Genomic DNA, 20000 nt, shown 5'->3' with positions numbered 1-20000 from the left:
TTCTCCCCTTTAATCGAAAAATAACGATGCCTCTATTTTATCACGCGTTTCGTTACGTTTCGTTTCGTTTCATTTTTCCACACATAGCAAAGTCGAAATACGTCAATTCTCAATTTAAAACGATCTATCTAGTCTCGTACTCAATATAATGATAGTTTTCGTTACGTTTTGTGTGGATTCGAATTGTCAAACATAGTTACACGTATGGATATGCGAGAGAAATATCGCTTCGAGAGAAAACATAAGAGATAAAGAGAGAAAGTGTGTGTGTGTATATATTTGTGTAGCGTTTTGTGTCTATCTAAAAATTTACATTGTTTGTCAATCACAAAACGTCGAACATAAACCGAGATTCTATTTATCCTCATTCATGTATAAAGCATACGTAAATCGTATATATATCGTATCGAAGCTATCCAGTTGTTGTAGTTTTATCGATAATACATTATTCGACGTTGATCGCCGCGCCTAGAACAAGAATGTCTTCGTGGTAAGGTAACAACTATCAACGAGATTGGCTAGTTGCTTTTGATTAATATCGATTCTTCTTTTCTCGATGCGTCTATACAAGATAACAATCCATCCTCGATTCATAATCGACTCTTTATTTGGAAACGTATGGGCGTGCTCGTCACGTTTATATAGGATATAAGAGAGAGAGAGAGAAATGGAGAGAGAGAGAGAGAGAGAGAGAGAGAGAGAGAGAGAGAGAGAGACTTAAGCCAACCTCCTTTTCGTTATTCCATTTTCTTATATCCTTTATTTTTTCTTTTCTTTTTTTTTTCTTTTTTCTTTTCCCCTTTATCATTTGTCTTTTCGTTCACGAGCTTGAATTATTCGAACTACGAGAAAGGGTAAGATAGATTGATCGATAAAGAGAGAGAGAGAGAGAGAGAGAGAGAGAGAGAGAGAGAGAGAGAGAGAGAGAGAGAGACACGGACTGAGGAACTTGACCTAGTAAAGCAAAACTCTCACGGTCGTGCTTTCCTCAGAACGTAGAACTCTTGGATGCGAATTGCTGCACGCGATCTTGCAATTCTTGATAAGTATACAGAAGAAAATTATTAGAGTGAACTTTGGTCTTGTTGCCTCGCGTTATTCGAGAAGATAAATAAGTTCGTTCGAGATATGAAAAAGAGATAGATAGATAAGTAGATAGATGGATAATCTTTTCCGAGGACAAGTTAAAGATATGATTATCCTATCGTGAATAAAGCAAAAAAAAAAAGAAAAGAAAAGAAGAGAAGAGAAAAGAAAAGAAAAGAAAAGAAACGAAAGAAAGATGAAAGAACGAGGAAATATACTCTCATACTCTGGCCAAAGGGATACGTCCTCTCGTCTTTATTGTCGAGTCCTTGGTCACTTTTTTCCAACATCAAGGACGTCCAAACGCGGAAACGAAATTTTCGTCGCTTTATAATTAGACAGACACATTCGACGCGTTTCGCTTAAAACCAGAGACGAAACGTACGCCGCCGCAGCCGCCGCGCGTGGAACGTTTATGTTTCCGGATTTAATAATAATCTTGGCAGAGCCCGAGAGGGTGAAAATGAATTCCGTGCTCGCTCGAGCGATTTTTCCACGACAATGATGATCGTACTTGGTAATTGAGTTTCGACAATTTTTTTTTTCAAACTTTTCTCGTTTGTTCCTTCTGTCTAATAGAAGAAGAAAAAAAGGGTGAGAGACAGAAAGGTGGGGAGTGGGGAGGGGGCGGGACGGGGGCAGAGGGAAATGACAAAGCCAAGAAAAAAGAAAAAAGAAACCAAAAGGAAAAGAAACAGAGAGAAAAAGAAGAAAGAAAAAAAGAAAAAGAGGAAAAGAGAGAAAGGTTGAAGGACCTCTTAGAGATGATTTACGAGGAAGAAGGATTATTTCTCAAGTTATTTAACGCGCATGCTCAATGCAATTTTAATACATGACTTACCTCAAAAGAGAAGGAAGTAGCATTTTAGGTGCATAGCTCGCAAGAAGTCATCCCCGTACCGAGAAGAGAAGATGTATGTATGCAATATAGGTCGGCCAGCAAGCGTTTCAAAAGTGTCTGTCAACAGGAGGACCTCTCTTTCCCTCTCACACACTTTTTCTAGTTCTCTTTGGCTGTGATGAATGAAAGAATTCAAGGTCAGCTTCCAATGGTAATTTAATTTCTAAAGTCTCTAATAAGTTTGTTGTTTTAGCGTTAAAGCGCTACGTAAGTATGAAATTTTGCGAATTACTCTTTATTACCTCTTTATCTTAGTGCAAGAGAAATACGAGAGAGAGAGAGAGAGAGAGAGAGAGAGAGAGAGAGAGAGAGAGAGAAATCGTATCTTTATTACGAATTCGTAGCTATTTCATTGCTATTTTCTCTGTATTAACTAAAACTTATAAATTAATTGAGAGAGAAAGAGATAAAGATATAGATAGATAGATAGATAGATAGATAGATAGATAGAGAAAGAGAGAGAGAGAGAGAGAGAGAGAGAGAAGAAATTTCGTGAAGTTTCAAAAAGGATAGATAAAGCAATGGGAAGAAAAAGAAAGATTAAAAAAAAAAAGAAAAAAAATAAAAGAAAAACAAAAGACAAATAAAAGAAAATAAAAAAAATATTCAAACGATCCGTGCGCTAATGTATTATTAAAAATGAAGGGTGAAAACAACAGTTTATAATGTATCACGATTTCTTGATGAAAATCATTGAAAGCACAAGGATCACGAAAAGCTTTGGGGAATTTTCGTTCTGGACGAAAATACATGGCGAATGGCTAAAGCTAGAGCTTCGGTAGTATCGACCGACGGTTCTGAAACATTCTCCGAAGAGCTTTCCAACGAAAGCACCTAACCACATCTTTCTCACTCACTCCAATGTACATCCCTTAACACACGGGGCCCACTTGAATAACTAAGTTTACCACCTCGGGTTGTATCTTCGACATTGGCATACTCGCTTTCTGTCAGACTTGTCTATATATATATATATATATATATATATATATATATATATATATATATATATTCTCTATGAATCCATGTTCCTTTTTCTCTCGAGAATTAAAGAAGTAAAGGATCGCCTATCCGTTATTATTTTTTCCTTCTCTTTCTCTCTTTCTCTCTCTCTCTCTCTTTTTTTTTCTTTCTTTCTCTTTTAACCTTGTCTGTATTCGAAAAGATAGAAAGATGGACAGGTCGTTTCTCTCTCTCTCTCTTTCTTTTTCTCTTTCTTTTATTGTAGCTCCATCCAATGAGATACTTTCAATTCCAAGATGAATTTTTTCCCTCAGATAGGATCGAGATTGTGTTTGATATCTCCTGAAAGTCTCCCTTTGTGAAATGATGTTAGGGAGAAAACGATAAAAGGGATAAGGAAATTGTATGTAAGATATCCAAGTTCTAAGTTATAACTTGAGTATATATATATATATATATATATATATATATATATATCCGTATTTATGTGTATCTGCGTTTATGTGTGTGTGCACCGTATACTATATACATAGACGAAAATAGAGATTTAATCGTAGACGAATTAATTTCCAATATCTGTTCGTAACTTTTCATTAAGTTCCCATCCTCGTAGTTCGTCAGAGCTTTCGAACGGTAATTATTATTGTGCTTCTTCCTCGCGAGAAAGTCCGCTTGTTAATCGAATCATCGGAAGTAATGATTTCCGACCCGTTGATTCTCTTACGAGATCTCACGTTGATTTGTCAGATTTTCTTGGAAATTACGTCGAAAGTACAAGTTTTTAGAAAGGATTGAACAAAACCGGATATTAATCGATCTTAACTCGACTCTCGATTGATTGACTTCCTATTTCAAGTAATGGGACATATTTGACGATAGATCATTTTCCAAATGCGTTCATTTTTTCGTGTATAATAAAAAAAAAAAAAAGAAAAGAAATAAAAAAAAGACAAGCAAAAAGAAAAAATTAAGAAAAGAAAAGAAAAGAAATAAAGAAATAAAGAAGCAAGGAAATAAAAAAAAAAAAAGAAGAAGTTGTACCGTCGATATGATAATTTCTAGATAAAATCGATTCCAATCGATATATCGACCAGAAGCCTTGTGCGACAACAACGTTATCGAATATAATTTTTAATCGATCACTATGTTAATAGGAATATGCGAGCGAATTGAGATTCCAGCTTGAAATTCCGATGATGGAATTCACTCGTCGAATTGATCATCTCTCACGCGTATATATGTATGTATGTATGTATGTATGTATGTATGTATGTATGCATGCATGTATGCATGCATGTATGTATGTATGTATGTATGTATGTATGTATGTATGTATGTATGTATGTATGTATGTATGTATGTATGTATGTATGTATGTATGTATGTATGTATGTATGTATGTATGTATGTATGTATGTATGTATGTATGTATGTATGTATGTATGTATGTATGTATGTATGTATGTATGTATGTATGTATGTATGTATGTATGTATGTATGTATGTATGTATGTATGTATGTATGTATGTATGTATGTATGTATGTATGTATGTCTGTATGTATGTATGTAATATGTATGTATGTATGCATGTAATATGTATATATGTACGTATAAAACTATGGATATTCATATAATAATATTCGTATCATAGTATACGAATTATCACGATAAAAAAAGAAAAAAAAGAAAAAAAGAAAGAAAGAAAGAAGAAAAACAAATTCGTCGAAATATTCTACTTTTTAATTTTCTTTTTTCTTTATTTGTTTTTTCGTTCATTTTCTTTCTCTCTCTCTCTCTCTCTCTCTCTCTGTCTTTTCTTTTTTGTGATCTTTTTTTTCAATCCTCTTTCGCGACGAGAATATATCAACGACTGGCACTGCCGGTAAGTTCTCTTCAAATAAAGCTGTGATATACCTTTTATGACCTTGAAACGTCTCATTAAAATTTTCCGTTACAAGAGATCTGTGAAGAATATTCTCTCTCTCTCTCTCTCTCTCTCTCTCTCTCTCTCTCTCTTTCTCTCTCTCTTTCTCTCTCTCTCTCTTTCTCTTTCCGTCTGTCTCCTTTTTTTTCTTTTTAATCGTTAAATTAATGACACAGGAATTTGAAATTTGTCGACAAATTTTGGGAGGAAATTTCGAGGACGTGCTTTCACGACGAGGACGGCTCTTTGTATCTCATTGTTATATCATCAAACACACGCGCACGCACACGCACACACACACACACACACACACACACACACACACACACATACATACACCTAGATTCCGTATAACAAGTAATCGATTTGATATTTCATTCGATCACAGTAACATTGTGCAAACAAAATAATCTATTTGGAAGAAAAACTTTTTTCGTTAGTGATTTTTCGAAGAAACTCATGTTGTTGCTAAAACTAGTAATAGTGAATTCACAGCTTTTATTATAGTAGGTACGAAATACGTGCAAAGTTTGTCGTGACCTGCTTCGAAAGATTTAACAAGATCTCTCTCTCTCTCTTTCTCTTTCTCTCTCTTTCTCTCTCTCTCTCTCGCTCTCTCTCTTTCTCTCTTTCTTTCTCTTTCTCTCTTTCTTTTTCTCGTTGATTCGCTTATAATATAAGAGAATGTTAAAAGAAGTCTTACTCTGTAACGAAGGATTAGATGATATAGTTTTCTTGGAATTATAAGAACAGGATACTTAGAAGGCTTGAATATTGCTAGCATGTTTCTTCCAATTGTTTATTTTCTGTTTAATGACAGAGAATAGAATAGGAAAATGTAAGACAACAGTTTATGTATGCATATATCGAAAATGTAAGACAATAGTTTATGTATGTATATATATCGAAAATAACCGGAGGGAATTGTTAAGTGGATAGACACTAGCAGGGAAACGGAGATAATAATTTTGTAAGGCTTCTATAGATGATATCATTCTCTCTCTCTCTCTCTATTTATTTATCTTTATCTCTATCTCTATTTATTTATCTATCTATCTATCTCTCTTTCTTTTTTTCTTTTTCTCTTTCTCTGATCTATCTCATATTTATATGTATGGTGTTAGAATTTCTTCTTGGTAAGATGACGCACATGTTTATATATATATATATATATATATATATATATATATATATATATATATATATATATATATATGTGTATGTTTATGTGTGTTTATTTACATATTTTCTTGTAATTCCGTCGACATTTTATTATGCACCGAAGATAATATACACTAGATATATACACTATATATATATATATATATATATATATATATATGTAATATAGAAATGCATTCTTTAGCTGGCAGTTATAATTTACATAAAGGATGTGTAACACTGGAAACAGAAATGATGTCTTAATATTTTTTGGCAACGTTAACTGTTGATATTGGTGTTGATGTGTTATTTGCGGCTACTTGGTTGTAGCCCGTAAAATTTGTTGAATAAAATTGTGTGAAAAAGAAATGGGTAATAGAAAACTTTATGAATATTTCAATGCGTACTTTTGATTTGTAAAATATTCATTTTTAATTAGATTTCTTTTAATGAATTTTCGATAATATATTTTATTCCATAAAATATATATATGATCGTAAGTTTTGAAAAATTTTCTTCTCTTTGTCAAGCTGTTATTTGTTAAATGAAAGGATGTAATGGTATCTACCCTCCTTTTTCGTATAACCATATAGTCTCTTCAGTGATCCTTTGACATTCTTTAAATTCCTTTTGATCTTCGAGACCATTAATCACATTGGCGATTTATATCTGGAAAAATATGAACTTTTTCGTTGACTTTGAGATATTCTCTTCTTTCTTTTATACGACGAGTACAGTATCTTTTATTTAATAGTTTTTTTTTTTCTTTTTATATCATTACAAATTAACGATGAATGAATAACGAAAGGAAAACAAAATGAGGAAAAATAAATAAATATATTTATATTTATATATTTATATACAAAGAAATATACTCTCTCGTTGTTGCCTTTATTTTTCATTCGAAAATGCAGAATTATAATTTAATAAAAATCTCATAAAAAAGATAATGTCATCGTATTATTCGATTCAATCAAATTACAAAATGATTTCTCAACGATTTTTTTTCTTTTTCTTTTTTTCTTTTGTTATTATTATTTTTTTTTTTTGTTCTACATTTTATCATCAAATCCCCCCCTCGTGATAGTACCAAAACGAATTTCTATTTTCACGTGTCACCAATTTAAACTTGTCGTCGAATTAAATTCAGTTCGACTGTGATTCATTTGCAAAAGTGAAATGAACTCGTGCGAAGCCACAGGAAAACGAAGCGCAATGGGGAAAAGAGGAACGAATTCAATCCCTTCATTTTTTTCTTTCTTTCTTTCTTTCTTTCTTTTTTTTTCTTTTTTTTTTTCTTTTTTCACTTTGTTTCATCGAACGACTTTTGTTAAGCTCGACTAGCACTTCAAAGTCTGCCTGCTTGCAAGAAATTCTAAAGTGCTTCGTATTAACGTACCTCTTTCATTCTTTTTTTACTTTTACTTCGTATCCAAATCTTAGTTTGTTCGTAAAGTAAAGAAAAAGAAAGAGAAAGAAGGATAAAGTAAAAAAAAAAAAATAAATAAATAAATAAATAAGTAAAAAAAAAAGAAAGAATTATGCAGAAAAGGTGCTAAATTTGAAAATTCATATTTGGATACAGGTAGTAAAAATTTTCATAATAAATTCACGGACTCATCCTGTCGACGATAATTTATTATCGGGGATCTCAATTTAGCGGGACTCCTTTTCGCCACCACTCGAAACAAAATTAGCTTCGATGTGACGCTGTTAAGGTTAACGGCATCTCTCTCTCTCTCTCTCTCTCTCTCTCTCTCTCTCTCTCTCTCTCTCTCTCTCTCTCTCTCTCCCTCTCTCTCTTTTTCTCTCTCTGTGCTCTTTCAGCGCCCAAATATTTTGTTGTCAATCGAGTACTACGTCGTTCTTATTCTCGTCGATTGATGCATCTCCTCTTCTTTTGATCCTGTACCACTCGTACACGAGATCTATAAATCAATAGATAAGAGCCTTTCTTTTTATCTCGAATTTCTTTATATTTCTCCCATAATTTACATTGATAATAGAATATCGATAGACATGTAAGAGTAATTCGTATTTGGATTTATTTTATTTTCGTTTCTTTTTTTTTTTGTTTCACTTTTATTAGATCGAAAATTTTCACACTTTAGAGTGAATTTTAAACGAATTGTACTTTCGAATGATTTTAAATTATTTATTTCCTTTGAAATTCTTACAGATACCTTCTTTTGGTTTTTGGATGGAATCATTGTAGTAGTCACGGTCTGTATCAGGTCAGACGCTGTTTTCTATCTCTTAAAAGAGATGGCGTGGTAGTAAATCTCTCGCTCTCTCTCTCTCTCTCTCTCTCTCTCTTCTTTATCGACATATGATACAAAATGGAATTTCATTTTTCAACCGTTGGATTCGCGATGTTACAATATCGCGAAGAGTTCTTCGTCGTTGTAGAAAAAGTAGAATTCGTTCGGTGAACTTTTTCGATACTTCGACGAACTTATTTCATCGTACGATGAAAAATTTTATATTCGATTGGATATCATATAGAAGAAGAAGAAGAAGAAGAAGAAGAAGATGAAGAAGAAGAAGAAGAAGAAAATTTTTCAAAACTGAAACGTGTATTCATACGCCGTTCAAAATCGATATTTTAGTTGCGGATAGAAAATGTCGTACATTTTCTTTCTTTCTTTCTTTCTTTTCTTTTCTTCTTTTTTTTTTTTCTTTTTTTGCGTACGGTTTTATACCCCCAACATGAAATCGGGTCAAAACATTTGTCTTCTCTAAACGAAACAATAAGTTGTCCATAAAATAACTGTCTTTCCTTCTTCGTGACAAGGCTATGTCCCAGATACTGGCGTGGATTTACCGATTTCGAGCGATTTCTATCATCGTCTTTCTACCTTGAACGAACGTTATTAATGAACCGACAGGTGGGTGGTACAAGATATTAAAGATTCTATGATAACTTTAATAACGATCGTTTTGACATAAATAAATTAACAAATTTTCGTTTCATTTTGTTTTCTATGATCGATTCGTTGATTTTTATTAGATCGTTAGAACGTTCGTTCATTCGTTTGTAACCTTTCATTTTTATTACAAAATAAATTTAATCTTTGGTATGGTATTAGGAAATTTTACAAAACTAAACGACCGGACTGGACAGCTTATGATTATTCTTGAATTATAGTTATCTTGCATCACGCGTTAATACAAGATGGAAAGTTTGCCAAGTACATAAGCGAGCGTTAGAAAAATTTAATGGCATACGACATTCCTGTTTCGTCTTTCCCTTCCCCTTGATTGGTCATCACCACCACCTTCACCACCACCACCACCATCATCATCATCATCATAACCACCACCACCATTACCACCACCTCTATGAAGGATATTTTGATTCCCGAAATACGGACATTATAATTGGCCACTCGACTCCTACGATTTTATATGCGTTCGAGGATAGACGAAGTTCTTCCAAGATCTATCTAAAACGCCTTTAGCACGACTATAATAAATAATCGATCGACCTTAAGCTCGTCGTGAAATCTATTTCTAGATAATCCGTAACAACGACGACGATGATAATAATAATAATAATAACAATGAGAAATAAAAAAAAAAAAAAAGAAAGAAGAAAAAAAAACAATCTCGATGATTATCCGCTCAGATGATTATCGGTGTTATTTTTTATTTTCTCTTTTTTTCTTTCTTCTCCTTCTTTTATTTATTTCTTTTTTTTTTTCACGTCATTTCTTTTTTTATAATACTTGTTTAATATAAAAATATGGATATATATATATATATATATATATATATATATATATATATACTCGGGATGCCATTTTCTTCACTGAATTTAACACTTATGAATAATATTGGGATTGCGATGATATTTTTGGATATTTCGAACCTTTTTTTTTTTTTTTTTTTTTTCTTCTAAAGGAACCGAATCGTCATTTTAATGAGAAAAGTTTTGAAAAAGTTCAATTCCACGAGTATTGTATGAGTCCAATGGAATTTCACCCGCACAAGTTTTGTTTTATATTTCTCCGTGCAAATTGCTTTCGAGTTTGTGGAATCAATGAATGTTAGAAACGACGTAGTTTAAAGTTCACATACTTTCCTTTTATTTTTTTTTATTTTTTTTTATTCTTTTTTTTTCTTTTTACATTCTTTCCTTTTTTTTTTTCTTCAAATCTTCGTAATAATTTTGATCGTGACGATGATTAATTTCTTAAATAGGCATCGGTAAGAATTTCTCTGTATTAACAAATATAGATACGGACGTGTTTTACTTGAATAAGAAACCTTGGCATGCATTCATTTCGAACATCAGATTAATCTATATTCGTTGAGTTGACTGGTAAATATTTTGTAAACATGCCGAATTCTCGCGACAATCAACACGTGCTTGCTAAAGAATATATTGCTGTTTTCTTTCTTTCTTTCTTTCTTTCTTTCTTTCTTTCTTTCTTTCTTTCTTTTCATTTTAATTTATTTATAACTGTTAACAAGAAAAAGCAGTATGCTTTCTTTGATTAAAAAAAAAAAAAAAAAAAAATTCAAACTTACGTTTTATATATTATATACATAAGTTTGATTATACTTCGAGTAAAGAGATATCAGTACAATCGATATTATCGAATAATATTTTTTACATTGTAATGATCGTAAATAAGAATTTCGATCAATACTTGCTGGTCTTTATTATCTATACTTGCACCTACTACTTCTGACAAGTATAGAAAAGTTTGTTCTTATTTAGAGTTTTATTGAAAGAAATACTTTTTAAGTTGCAATTTAATTCCGTATCGGTTGCATTCCTGCGATAATAACTAGATAGTTCTTCTTTTTTTTGTTTTTGTTTTTCTTTTTCTTCCAAGTTTTATCTTTTACGACTCACACCATGCGAAACTTTCTAATATTCTAACTCAAAATTGTATCATTAAATTAGAAAGAATGAATCTCAAGGATAAAATAGTTTTATCGGTTTTGCTTATTAGATATATAATTTTTCAATTAATAATTTAAAGAAAAAAAATCATATATAATATATAATCTATTATGTTTAAGATTATATCTATAAATCATTATTGAATCTTTAAATCTGATAAATTATTTCAAATGGAGAAGAAAATTTTTTCGAAATTTATTAATACGTCGAATTTTATGATAATGAATTCGACGATGAATTCACGTTCTAATTTATATTTATAATATAATGTTTTTTCAAAGAAATTCCAACGAATCCAAAATAAGGAAGAATCTATTAATTTCGTTGTTATTCAAGAATTTCTATCGAATATTTTTCATGATATTATTGTGGCAAATGAATAGAAAAATGGTACTAAATTTTTCTGTTCTTTTTTCTGTGATTGGTCGTAAAGATGTGAGAGAAAGATTCACTGCTCTGACGTTCGTATGACTAATAAAATGTAACTGGGGAGGGTTGCCAAAATGGACGTATATAAAAAACATTCTTTCGAAGGTACGCCACGACAGTGGTATCTTTCAGTGGTATTTTTCTTTATTTTTTATTTTTTTTTTTTTTTCTAAATTCGTCGTTCGATCGTCGCGTGATTCGCCTTACATATTACGTTATTTTCTATTAAATTTTATTATTACAAAAATTCTATGATCATTCGGATAATTAATTGGAAAAGTTACGAATAATAGATGTTCCTTGTTTGACGGGTTAAACGAAAAAGGAATAAAAATTAAAATAGAAATAATAGATCTTGTACAAAGAGGGAAAGAGGAGGGAGAGAAAGAAAAAGAGAGAGAGAGAGAAAGAGAGAGAGAGAGAAAAGATCATTGAAATAGTACGTAACAGGACATTCGTGTTCTTTTAACGAAATCGAACGTTCATAAGATAGTCTTTGTCTTTATGTAAATATAAACAAAAAAAAAACAAATAGGATCAAACATCAGAATTGTTCGTTTCTCTCTCTTTCTCTCTCTCTCTCTCTCTCTCTCTATCGATTGTCAACGATAAGAAACGTCTCTCGTAGATCGAATTGTTTCGTCGTTAATATTGTCTCTCGAGTGAATCTTGAAAGAAAATAACTTTCATTTTCGATGATTCGAAAGAAGAAAGGGGTAGTAAAATTTGTCGAGATAATAGATCTGGGTTGACTGAAAGAAAGAGAGAGAGACAGAGAGAGAAATAAAAAAATGATAGTTTTCTATGTGCGCGCGAGTAACGGGGAAAGAAACGACGTATACGTGAGAAAAGCGACGACGACGTTTAAAATAATCTGAGTTGCTCTATAAATACAATACGACATTCAGTCCTGTGCGGTTCGTCGCGATGTTCAGATGCTTATCTCTTTATTCGTTTTATTTCTCTCTCTCTCTCTCTCTCTTTTTCTCTCTCTTTCTATCTCTTTTTCTTCCTCTCTCTCTCTTTCTCTCTTTCACTAACTCATCGGACTCATTTTGTTGCTTGGATTTGTTCGGAACCTTTCATTTCGAAAATTTCTAATCAATGCTGGTAATAATAATAATCGGTCAACTAAGTTATACTTGTCGACGTTCAACAACGTGTTATTATACCTTTTGATCTAAGAGAATCGTCGTGTCGTGATCGTCGGTCGTTGCTCGAATCACGAGTTTATTTTCACGAAGGTAAAACGAGAAACGATTTCTACGACAGTCAGCATCTTGCCGTGGGAAAATGTTAAACCTGTGGAAAAATGTGTCGTGTCGTTGATCGATTATGTCGGGAAAGATAAATATTTATAGGTTGAACGAATTTGATTAAAGAAGTGTGATCAGTGATTTTCGTGCTAGATTTTTTAAAATGTCGGTGACTTGAGGAAAAGAAAAAAAAAAGAAAAGAAAAGAGAAAGGGATAATTGTTACAACGGTAAAAAAAAGAAAAAAGTACGAAGAAAAAAAAGAAAAGAAAAGAAAGAGTAACGAGTAATGTGATAAACGATAAAAGGATCGCGTGTGAATTTTAGAAAATAATTTCTCATTTATTATTTTCTTTTTTTTTTTTCTTTTTTTTTTCTTTTTTTTGTTTCGAATAAATTTATTTGACGGGGGACGTCGTTAATGTTACGCATTATTGCCCGAATAAACTTGATCGTGTTATTTGAAATATGTACGAAACGAACGTGAAAGAGGAAGACAGTGAAAGTTATAAAGAAAAGGCGATTTAAAAACGTCGTCGCATCGAACCCATTCATAATAATAATAATAATAATAATAATAAAGAAAGTAATCATGGAAAGGCTCAGCGTCGCGGAAGTGTTGCGGCGAAAAGATAAGAGACGTCGCCGAGGATGGACCGTCGTAGTCGGTCACGAAGTATGGTAAGTGCAAAATGCTGTGCTGTAACTCGATACGATGATGCATCATTCAATTTTAATATTTCATACGAGATAATATCTGGAGATAAAAAAAAAAAATAAAAGTAACAATCAATATTTTCCTGAGCACGGAATATAGTTTCCCCGTAATGTTATTCCTACGATACGAGAGCGAAATAAATTTACAATTTCTTTTTTATTTTATTTCATTTATTTATTTATATTTAATTAATTAATTAATTAATTTATTTATTTATTTATTTATTTATTTACTTATTTGTTTGTTTATTTATTACGTTATATTTTTGTACGATACTTACGTAATGATATCACGGTTCGATAGTTCATTATTTAGAAAAAGAGAAAAAAAAAATTTTTTTTTCATTCGCGATAACGAACTAGAGGGATATTAATGAAACGAGATATGAAATTTGCCTTCCGGGATAAAATTTTATTCGATGCGAGTACGTCGATAAATTTCTTCTTTATCGACCGTTCTTCCTTGTATAGTAGTGCCATCTGACATGAATCCAATGCAACGCGAACCCTCGTTCGCATGAAAATTCTCATGGATAAATAAACGTCTTATTCAATAACAAATCAATTCCTTTTCTTTATTCCGTTAAAGAGAAATTTATTTGAAAGGGATACTCTTTGACCTGAGAAAAATATACTCCTTCTTTTCTTATATTATTTTATTCAATACGTATGTTTATCATATGATGACTAAATAAAAGAGGATCTATTTGACGTTCGACAAATAATTTATTCGTCGAATTTTCCTGTTAAAGGGAAATTGAAAATTTGTACGATATATAATATATACATATATACATATATGAGAATGCGTAATATGTGCAATTAATTACTTTTGACGTGTAATTAAGAGCGAAAACGAGAGAGCGAGAGAGAGAGAGAGAGAGAGCGAGAGAGAGAGAGAGAGAGAGAGAGAGAAATATTAGTGCGCTATGAATAATATTTTATTTATTTTTATTTATTTATTTCTTTTTTTTCTTTTTTTTTTGTTTTTTTTTTTTGTTTTTTTTTTTTTTTTTTTTTTGAAACATTTTAACATACGTATAATTTTAAAAGCGAGATCCGCGATATGTGATCATTCGAAAATATTACCAATGTTATAATAAAAAGAGAAATATAATATATAGATATAAATAATTTTAATCGAACGTTGATCGATCTTGATTTCATTGAGATTAAAGATGAATTATGAGATGAGTAGGAGTAAAAGTAAAAACGATACGAAGAGATTTTAAGATTAAAAGAAGTATTATTAATATTGACCTAGTTTAATTAAATTGTTCGTACTATTAACGCGGAAGAATTATTGATTACGTACGTTTAAACGCGGGTACCAACGGGAAAATATATCGTCGAAACGATTTGAATTTTGATTGGCTCTTCGATCGATTTGTTCGATAAATCCAATCGATTATTGGTATACCGTTAACGAGATCATCTTTTCAGAAGTCCATTTTGCGCTTCATGCAGAATGAAATTGAGCTCGAATAGCAGAACGAATATCGATCGGTTCTCGTAACTTTGCGTTACGGATCATAAAATCGAAAAAAAAGGGAAAAAAAAAAACAGAAAAAATTTATGACTCTTCGAGTGACCTCGTACAATCATTCGTAATACGACGTAACTTTGCTCGGTCTGTTAATAACAGTCAAAATTGTTTTTTTTTTTCATTTGAAAAAAAATGTCATGCTCTACGAATGGCAATGATAGCTCTTTGACAAAATTCGAATTACGAGAAATCTAGTGAAACGAAATGTTCTATTGCTGCATGGAAATTGTTATTATTTTTCTTTTTTTTTGTTTTCGTGCTTTTGAAATAAATGAGAAAAAAACAAAAAGGAAAAAGAAAGGGAACGAAAAAAAGATAAAAGCAGTAAATGTCATCATGCGTGTTGATTTTTTTTTCAACGATGAGAATTACCATCAAAAGGAAATTTAAATATTATTCGATGTGTGTTGTTCATTACAAAGAATTTTGTATCTTTATCTAACGAATGTGAATTTAATAATTCAATGCACGTTAGAGTTGAAGTCGTAAGATACTTCTTCGTTAACGAGTTTTCAAAATTCTTCGAGAAATTAAGTATGCTTTTCACGATGCATAAAGATCACGGGGAGAAGTATCTTATTGCCAAAGTATTTGCGATTCTCTAAGGAAAAAAGAGAAAGAGATAAAGAAAGAGAGAGAAAGAGAGAGAGAGAGAGAAAGAGAGAGAGAGAGAACGAAATCGTTCATTTTTTTCGTCACGAAAGAAAAATTTTTTATTACGTGTCACGATCATTTCATTAATTTATATACCCTCGGATTATTATGAGATTAAAAAAAAAAGAGAAACATGAAAAATTCTCGTTGCCATAAACGTTTTATTCTCGTGTCGCATACTTTTCACACTTATTTCGAGCACGTGCTATTTAAGCCGAACTTTCACGAATGTTTCAACGAGATAATTTTGTTCCTCAGAAATTCCAATTCGCTCGTTTAGTAACATTCTCTCTATCTTTCTCTCCCTTCTCTGCCTCCCTTCCTCTCTCTCTCTCTCTCTCTCTCTCTCTCTCTCTCTCTCTCTCTTTTTATCTCTCTTTCTGTGTCTTCCTCTTTCTATCTCTCTATCTCTCTCGAAGTATCCGGAATTCGTTATGACTCGTAACGTTTGAGCAATTTAACATTTCAACGCCTACGAAAGGCACTTAAAGTAAGTAAAATCTTAAGCAGTTATCCTTACATCGTTAGATGAAAATTTTCATTTTGGGAAATTTGCCAATACGAGCGTCAGTATTTTCACTTGACTTTTTCTTAGACAATCTCAAAGCGTACGCAGATATTCTCCGATTATTGCCAAAATATTCGTAAATTTGTCATTTTTCTTTTTCCTCCTTTTTCTTTTTTTTTCTTTTCTTTTTTTTTTTTGTAATTTACACATGTTTCGTTTTCTCCATCTTCATTCGAGAATTTTTATGATTATTTTGTACGAAAAGAGATGGTTATGCGTTTCCGCCATTGAGAATTCTACAAAGGTGAAGTTTTCCTCTCACGCATGTTTCTAAAGTGCATCGCGTCGATCGATGAAAACGACGGTCAGGTATAAATCAGATATATCGGTTAATAGAAACATCCAAGGGGCTTTCGGCTCTTCTATAGAATAAACGTATTTTCTCGTAGTTACGCGTCTCCTGGAAATAATTGTTGTTTCTCTTCCAGTGGATAAGCGTCATGGGTCATATGCATAGTTATATCATATGTAGTATTTACGTGTATGCGGAACAAACACGTTCTATTATTACGTTCTGTCTTATCATATATTCGAGAAACATATGAAATTTCTGGGTTGTGTAAATTTTCCAAGACTGGACAGGACAATTCCTCATAAAATTAAACTCTACGTTTTTTGGTTTTTTTTTTTTTTTTTTTTTTTTTTTTTTTATAAAAATTCATATTCACGAGTTATGGCAACTACAAAATTATATATTTTTCTTACTCCATTGTTTGGTCTTTTTCAAAAAATCACCGTATACATATACGTATGTTTCAAAGACGATTTATTCATTTTTATTCTTCTGTTTTTATTTCGTATCTTTTTTCTTATTTTCAGTCGATTTCGAAATCGAAGGTTTCTTTCTTTCTTTTTTTTTTCTTTCTTTCTTTTTTTTTTCTTTTTTTTTACGATTTTGTTCTCTTTATCACGATCACGTTTTTTTTCCTTTTTCACGAATGGGTACTTCTAACTCTCATGATAAAGAGAACTAAGCTCGAGGAGAGAAGTTTGAGCCTACTTTAAACTCTTGGATTTTCACGAAAACGAGGATTTTGCGAGCTTAAGAAGCCGAAAGTCGACGAGCACGTCCAAAGAGATATTTCTTCTGTCTGATAACATTTCTAGATGAATACGACGATAAAGTTTTGAAGTTTATATCGAAATGTGTTCCTTTCTCTTTCTCTTCTTTCTTTACGAAGATGTATTAAAGTCGAAAAAGAAAGAGAGGGAGAAAGAGAGAAAGAGAGAGAGAGAGAGAGAGAGAGAGAGAGAGAGAGAGAAAGAAGATATAAAATCGATAAAATGGTTCGCTTTATCGTTTACTCATGCCTATTAGAATATTTGAAAGGAATGAATAAATTAGAGAAAATAATAAATCCTTTGTCTTTTTCTTTTTTCTTATTTTTTTTTTCTTTTTTCTTTTCTTTTTTTTTTATCTTTAATCACTCGAACGAACATATTTTTTTTTAGATCATTACTTTATCTTAATAAGTTAATAATCTAAAGTGAATAGGGTTTAAAATTAATGAATTCTAGTTGAATCCTTAATTCGATATTCCAAGCAATAATGAATTTAAGCGTCGATGTTCTCTCGTTAACTTCTAAGTTTACCTTTCAGTAAAAGGTAAACTTAGAAACATGGAGATATGTATGCCCAAGTATACTCATGATCGAGAGTAATTTCGTGTTGCGTTGTATCCTTTGAATGTCGCCTTCCGGATAGCGCAGTAGTAGTCCTCTGTTTCAGCTAGAAGTCAAATACAATAGACGTGCGACACCAAACTAAATCCTCTCGCCTCTCTGAGTTTCGCACATGCGTGCACTCGAATGGTTCTGCATTGTTAGATGCACCGTCAGATGCAACACACCGGGACTCTCCTCTTCAGCTATATGCTTCCGATGCGAACATCGGTCAACTGGGATATATCTATCATGAAATACGGTTGGATCGTTATATATGAACGCTAACGTGTATATATATATATATATATATATATATATATATATATGTATATGTATATGTATACGTGCGAATGTATTGGTTTATAACTATGTATGCCATATTTTGTTTATTCGAATATAACGAAACATCATTTTTCCATACTATTATTTTAAAAAATGACATTTCCATTATTATTTTAATAAAATTTTATTGTAACTGGAATTGGCCCTAACTCTTCTTTTCTTTTTTCTTTTTCTTTTCCCCTTCGTGAAATTCATCTTCGACATTAAAATTTTTTTCACGTCGTATCATCCATGGCATCGATTTCATATACGGCACAAATTTTTTTTTGCGACAAATTATTGCCTCTTTTGTGTAATAAAGAAGTATAATATCTTTCTTTCTTTTTCGACGTGTTTAAAATTTCACAAAATAAAAGATAACAAAGAAAACAAAAGAGAGAGAGAGAGAGAGAGAGAGAGAGAGAGAGAGAGAAAGAGAGGGAAAGAGAGAGAGAAAAAGACGCTGAGGACTAATTGATCACAAGAAAGTTTTATTAAAATGACAGCCGGAATGTCGTGTTCTAAAACGAAAGATAATATTTGCATTGGTTGAAATTGATAACGTTAAGAAAAAGCACTATGTCCCGCCAACAAGCGAAGTCAACGAGACCCAACATACATACATATGTGTTATAACTCAATATTGTAAATTGTATTAATTGAAACAGTGAGAAGCTCGCTTTATCGTTATTAATTTAGGAAATTTGTTTCTTTTTTTTTCGTTTTTTTTTTTTTCATTTCATTTTATTTTATTTCATTTTATTTTATTTTATTTTTTTTTTTGTTTTTTCTCTTGCACACTAGTTAAGCGTTTATATCATATATATACGATATATAAATTCGAATTCGCATATGAAATATATTTATTGTTCTAATTGTATTGTCTGCTCGTAAGTAGAACTCAAGTAAAACTCTCGCTATAATATAATATTTATTTAGATGTAATATATTTTGATATTATTTTTCTACGTATTGCTAGACAGTGGATTTACTCCCTGGATTTTGTGTTTTTATTTTTTATTTTGTTTTTTTTTTTTTCCTTTTTTTTCTTTCCTTTTCGTTTTCCAGGGCTAGTTCATTACATTACGAAGCTTTTCTCCTACGTTTTCCCGAAGATTTAATATGAGCGAAAGCAACAGTGGCGCATCCAAGGGATGTCGTTAAACCCATCCTCTTTATTTTTCTTTTTTTCTTTTTCCTTAATGCTATGTCGGAAAATCCTCATGTTGACATTTTCCACAATTCCCCAAGACTTTTAATGTCGTGATTCTCGATGTCGTCATCGTTTGGTATTTGCAGGTTCATCCGAAGCAAGTTAATCCACCCTTCAACTTGAGAGTTACTTAATTAGTTGTTAGAAATTCATACTCGGACAAGCAAGCTTAACTGTTCGACCGAGTTAGAGTTGCTTGAATTAGAAAGAGAGCCTATGTTTCTGTATAGTTCTCTCTCTCTCTCTCTCTCTCTCTCTCTCTTTCTCTTATCTTGTTGATAGTACGAATCGCATGATAAAGTAGAGAAGTTATAAACTATTTCGAACTAGGATGTCAGATTGTTTTTGCCTGTCAAGAAGATGAGTGAATTAATTCACTATAAAGGGATATTGGGTAATCAATCTTATAAGTAAGTTATATTTTAAACTAACGTTAGATCGTATCGATAAATCAATTTTCTGTGTACCTTGAGAAGATTTTACGTTATTCCTTAATCTGACTCAACCATCCTTATCGATCATTCCTTCTTAGTTCTTTTACAAGGTTTTTGAACTTTTGTTTAGATAATTGATGTATCCTGTTTATTATCAAAAGGATTCACGAAACTATTCGAAGGTTTGAGGAGGAATGAACACTCTTTACTTTCGTTCGATTTCCTCTTTCATTTCCTTCTCTTCGA

At 31.7% G+C, this 20000-nt stretch overlaps 1 protein-coding gene across 9 annotated transcripts in view; it reads left to right on the top strand.

Moving 5' to 3' along the window:
• LOC124424362 (cAMP-specific 3',5'-cyclic phosphodiesterase) overlaps positions 1-20000 on the top strand; it is a 335250-nt gene that overhangs the window by 175630 nt on the left and 139620 nt on the right. Inside the window, exon 1 of one of the 9 annotated variants that reach the window (XM_046963299.1) lies at positions 13019-13317. The exons of the other annotated variants lie outside the window; for them this stretch is intronic. Within the exon in view, the coding sequence (XP_046819255.1) occupies positions 13229-13317 (89 nt within the window). The 5' untranslated portion in view covers positions 13019-13228. Of the gene's footprint in view, positions 1-13018; positions 13318-20000 lie in introns of those variants that run through there. 9 annotated transcript variants of the gene reach the window in all.

This window comes from Vespa crabro, chromosome 5 (assembly GCF_910589235.1).
Source record: "Vespa crabro chromosome 5, iyVesCrab1.2, whole genome shotgun sequence".
Taxonomy (NCBI): domain Eukaryota; kingdom Metazoa; phylum Arthropoda; class Insecta; order Hymenoptera; family Vespidae; genus Vespa; species Vespa crabro.
Note: the sequence above shows the minus strand (reverse complement) of the source record. Positions and strands in the feature narration are given on the sequence as shown.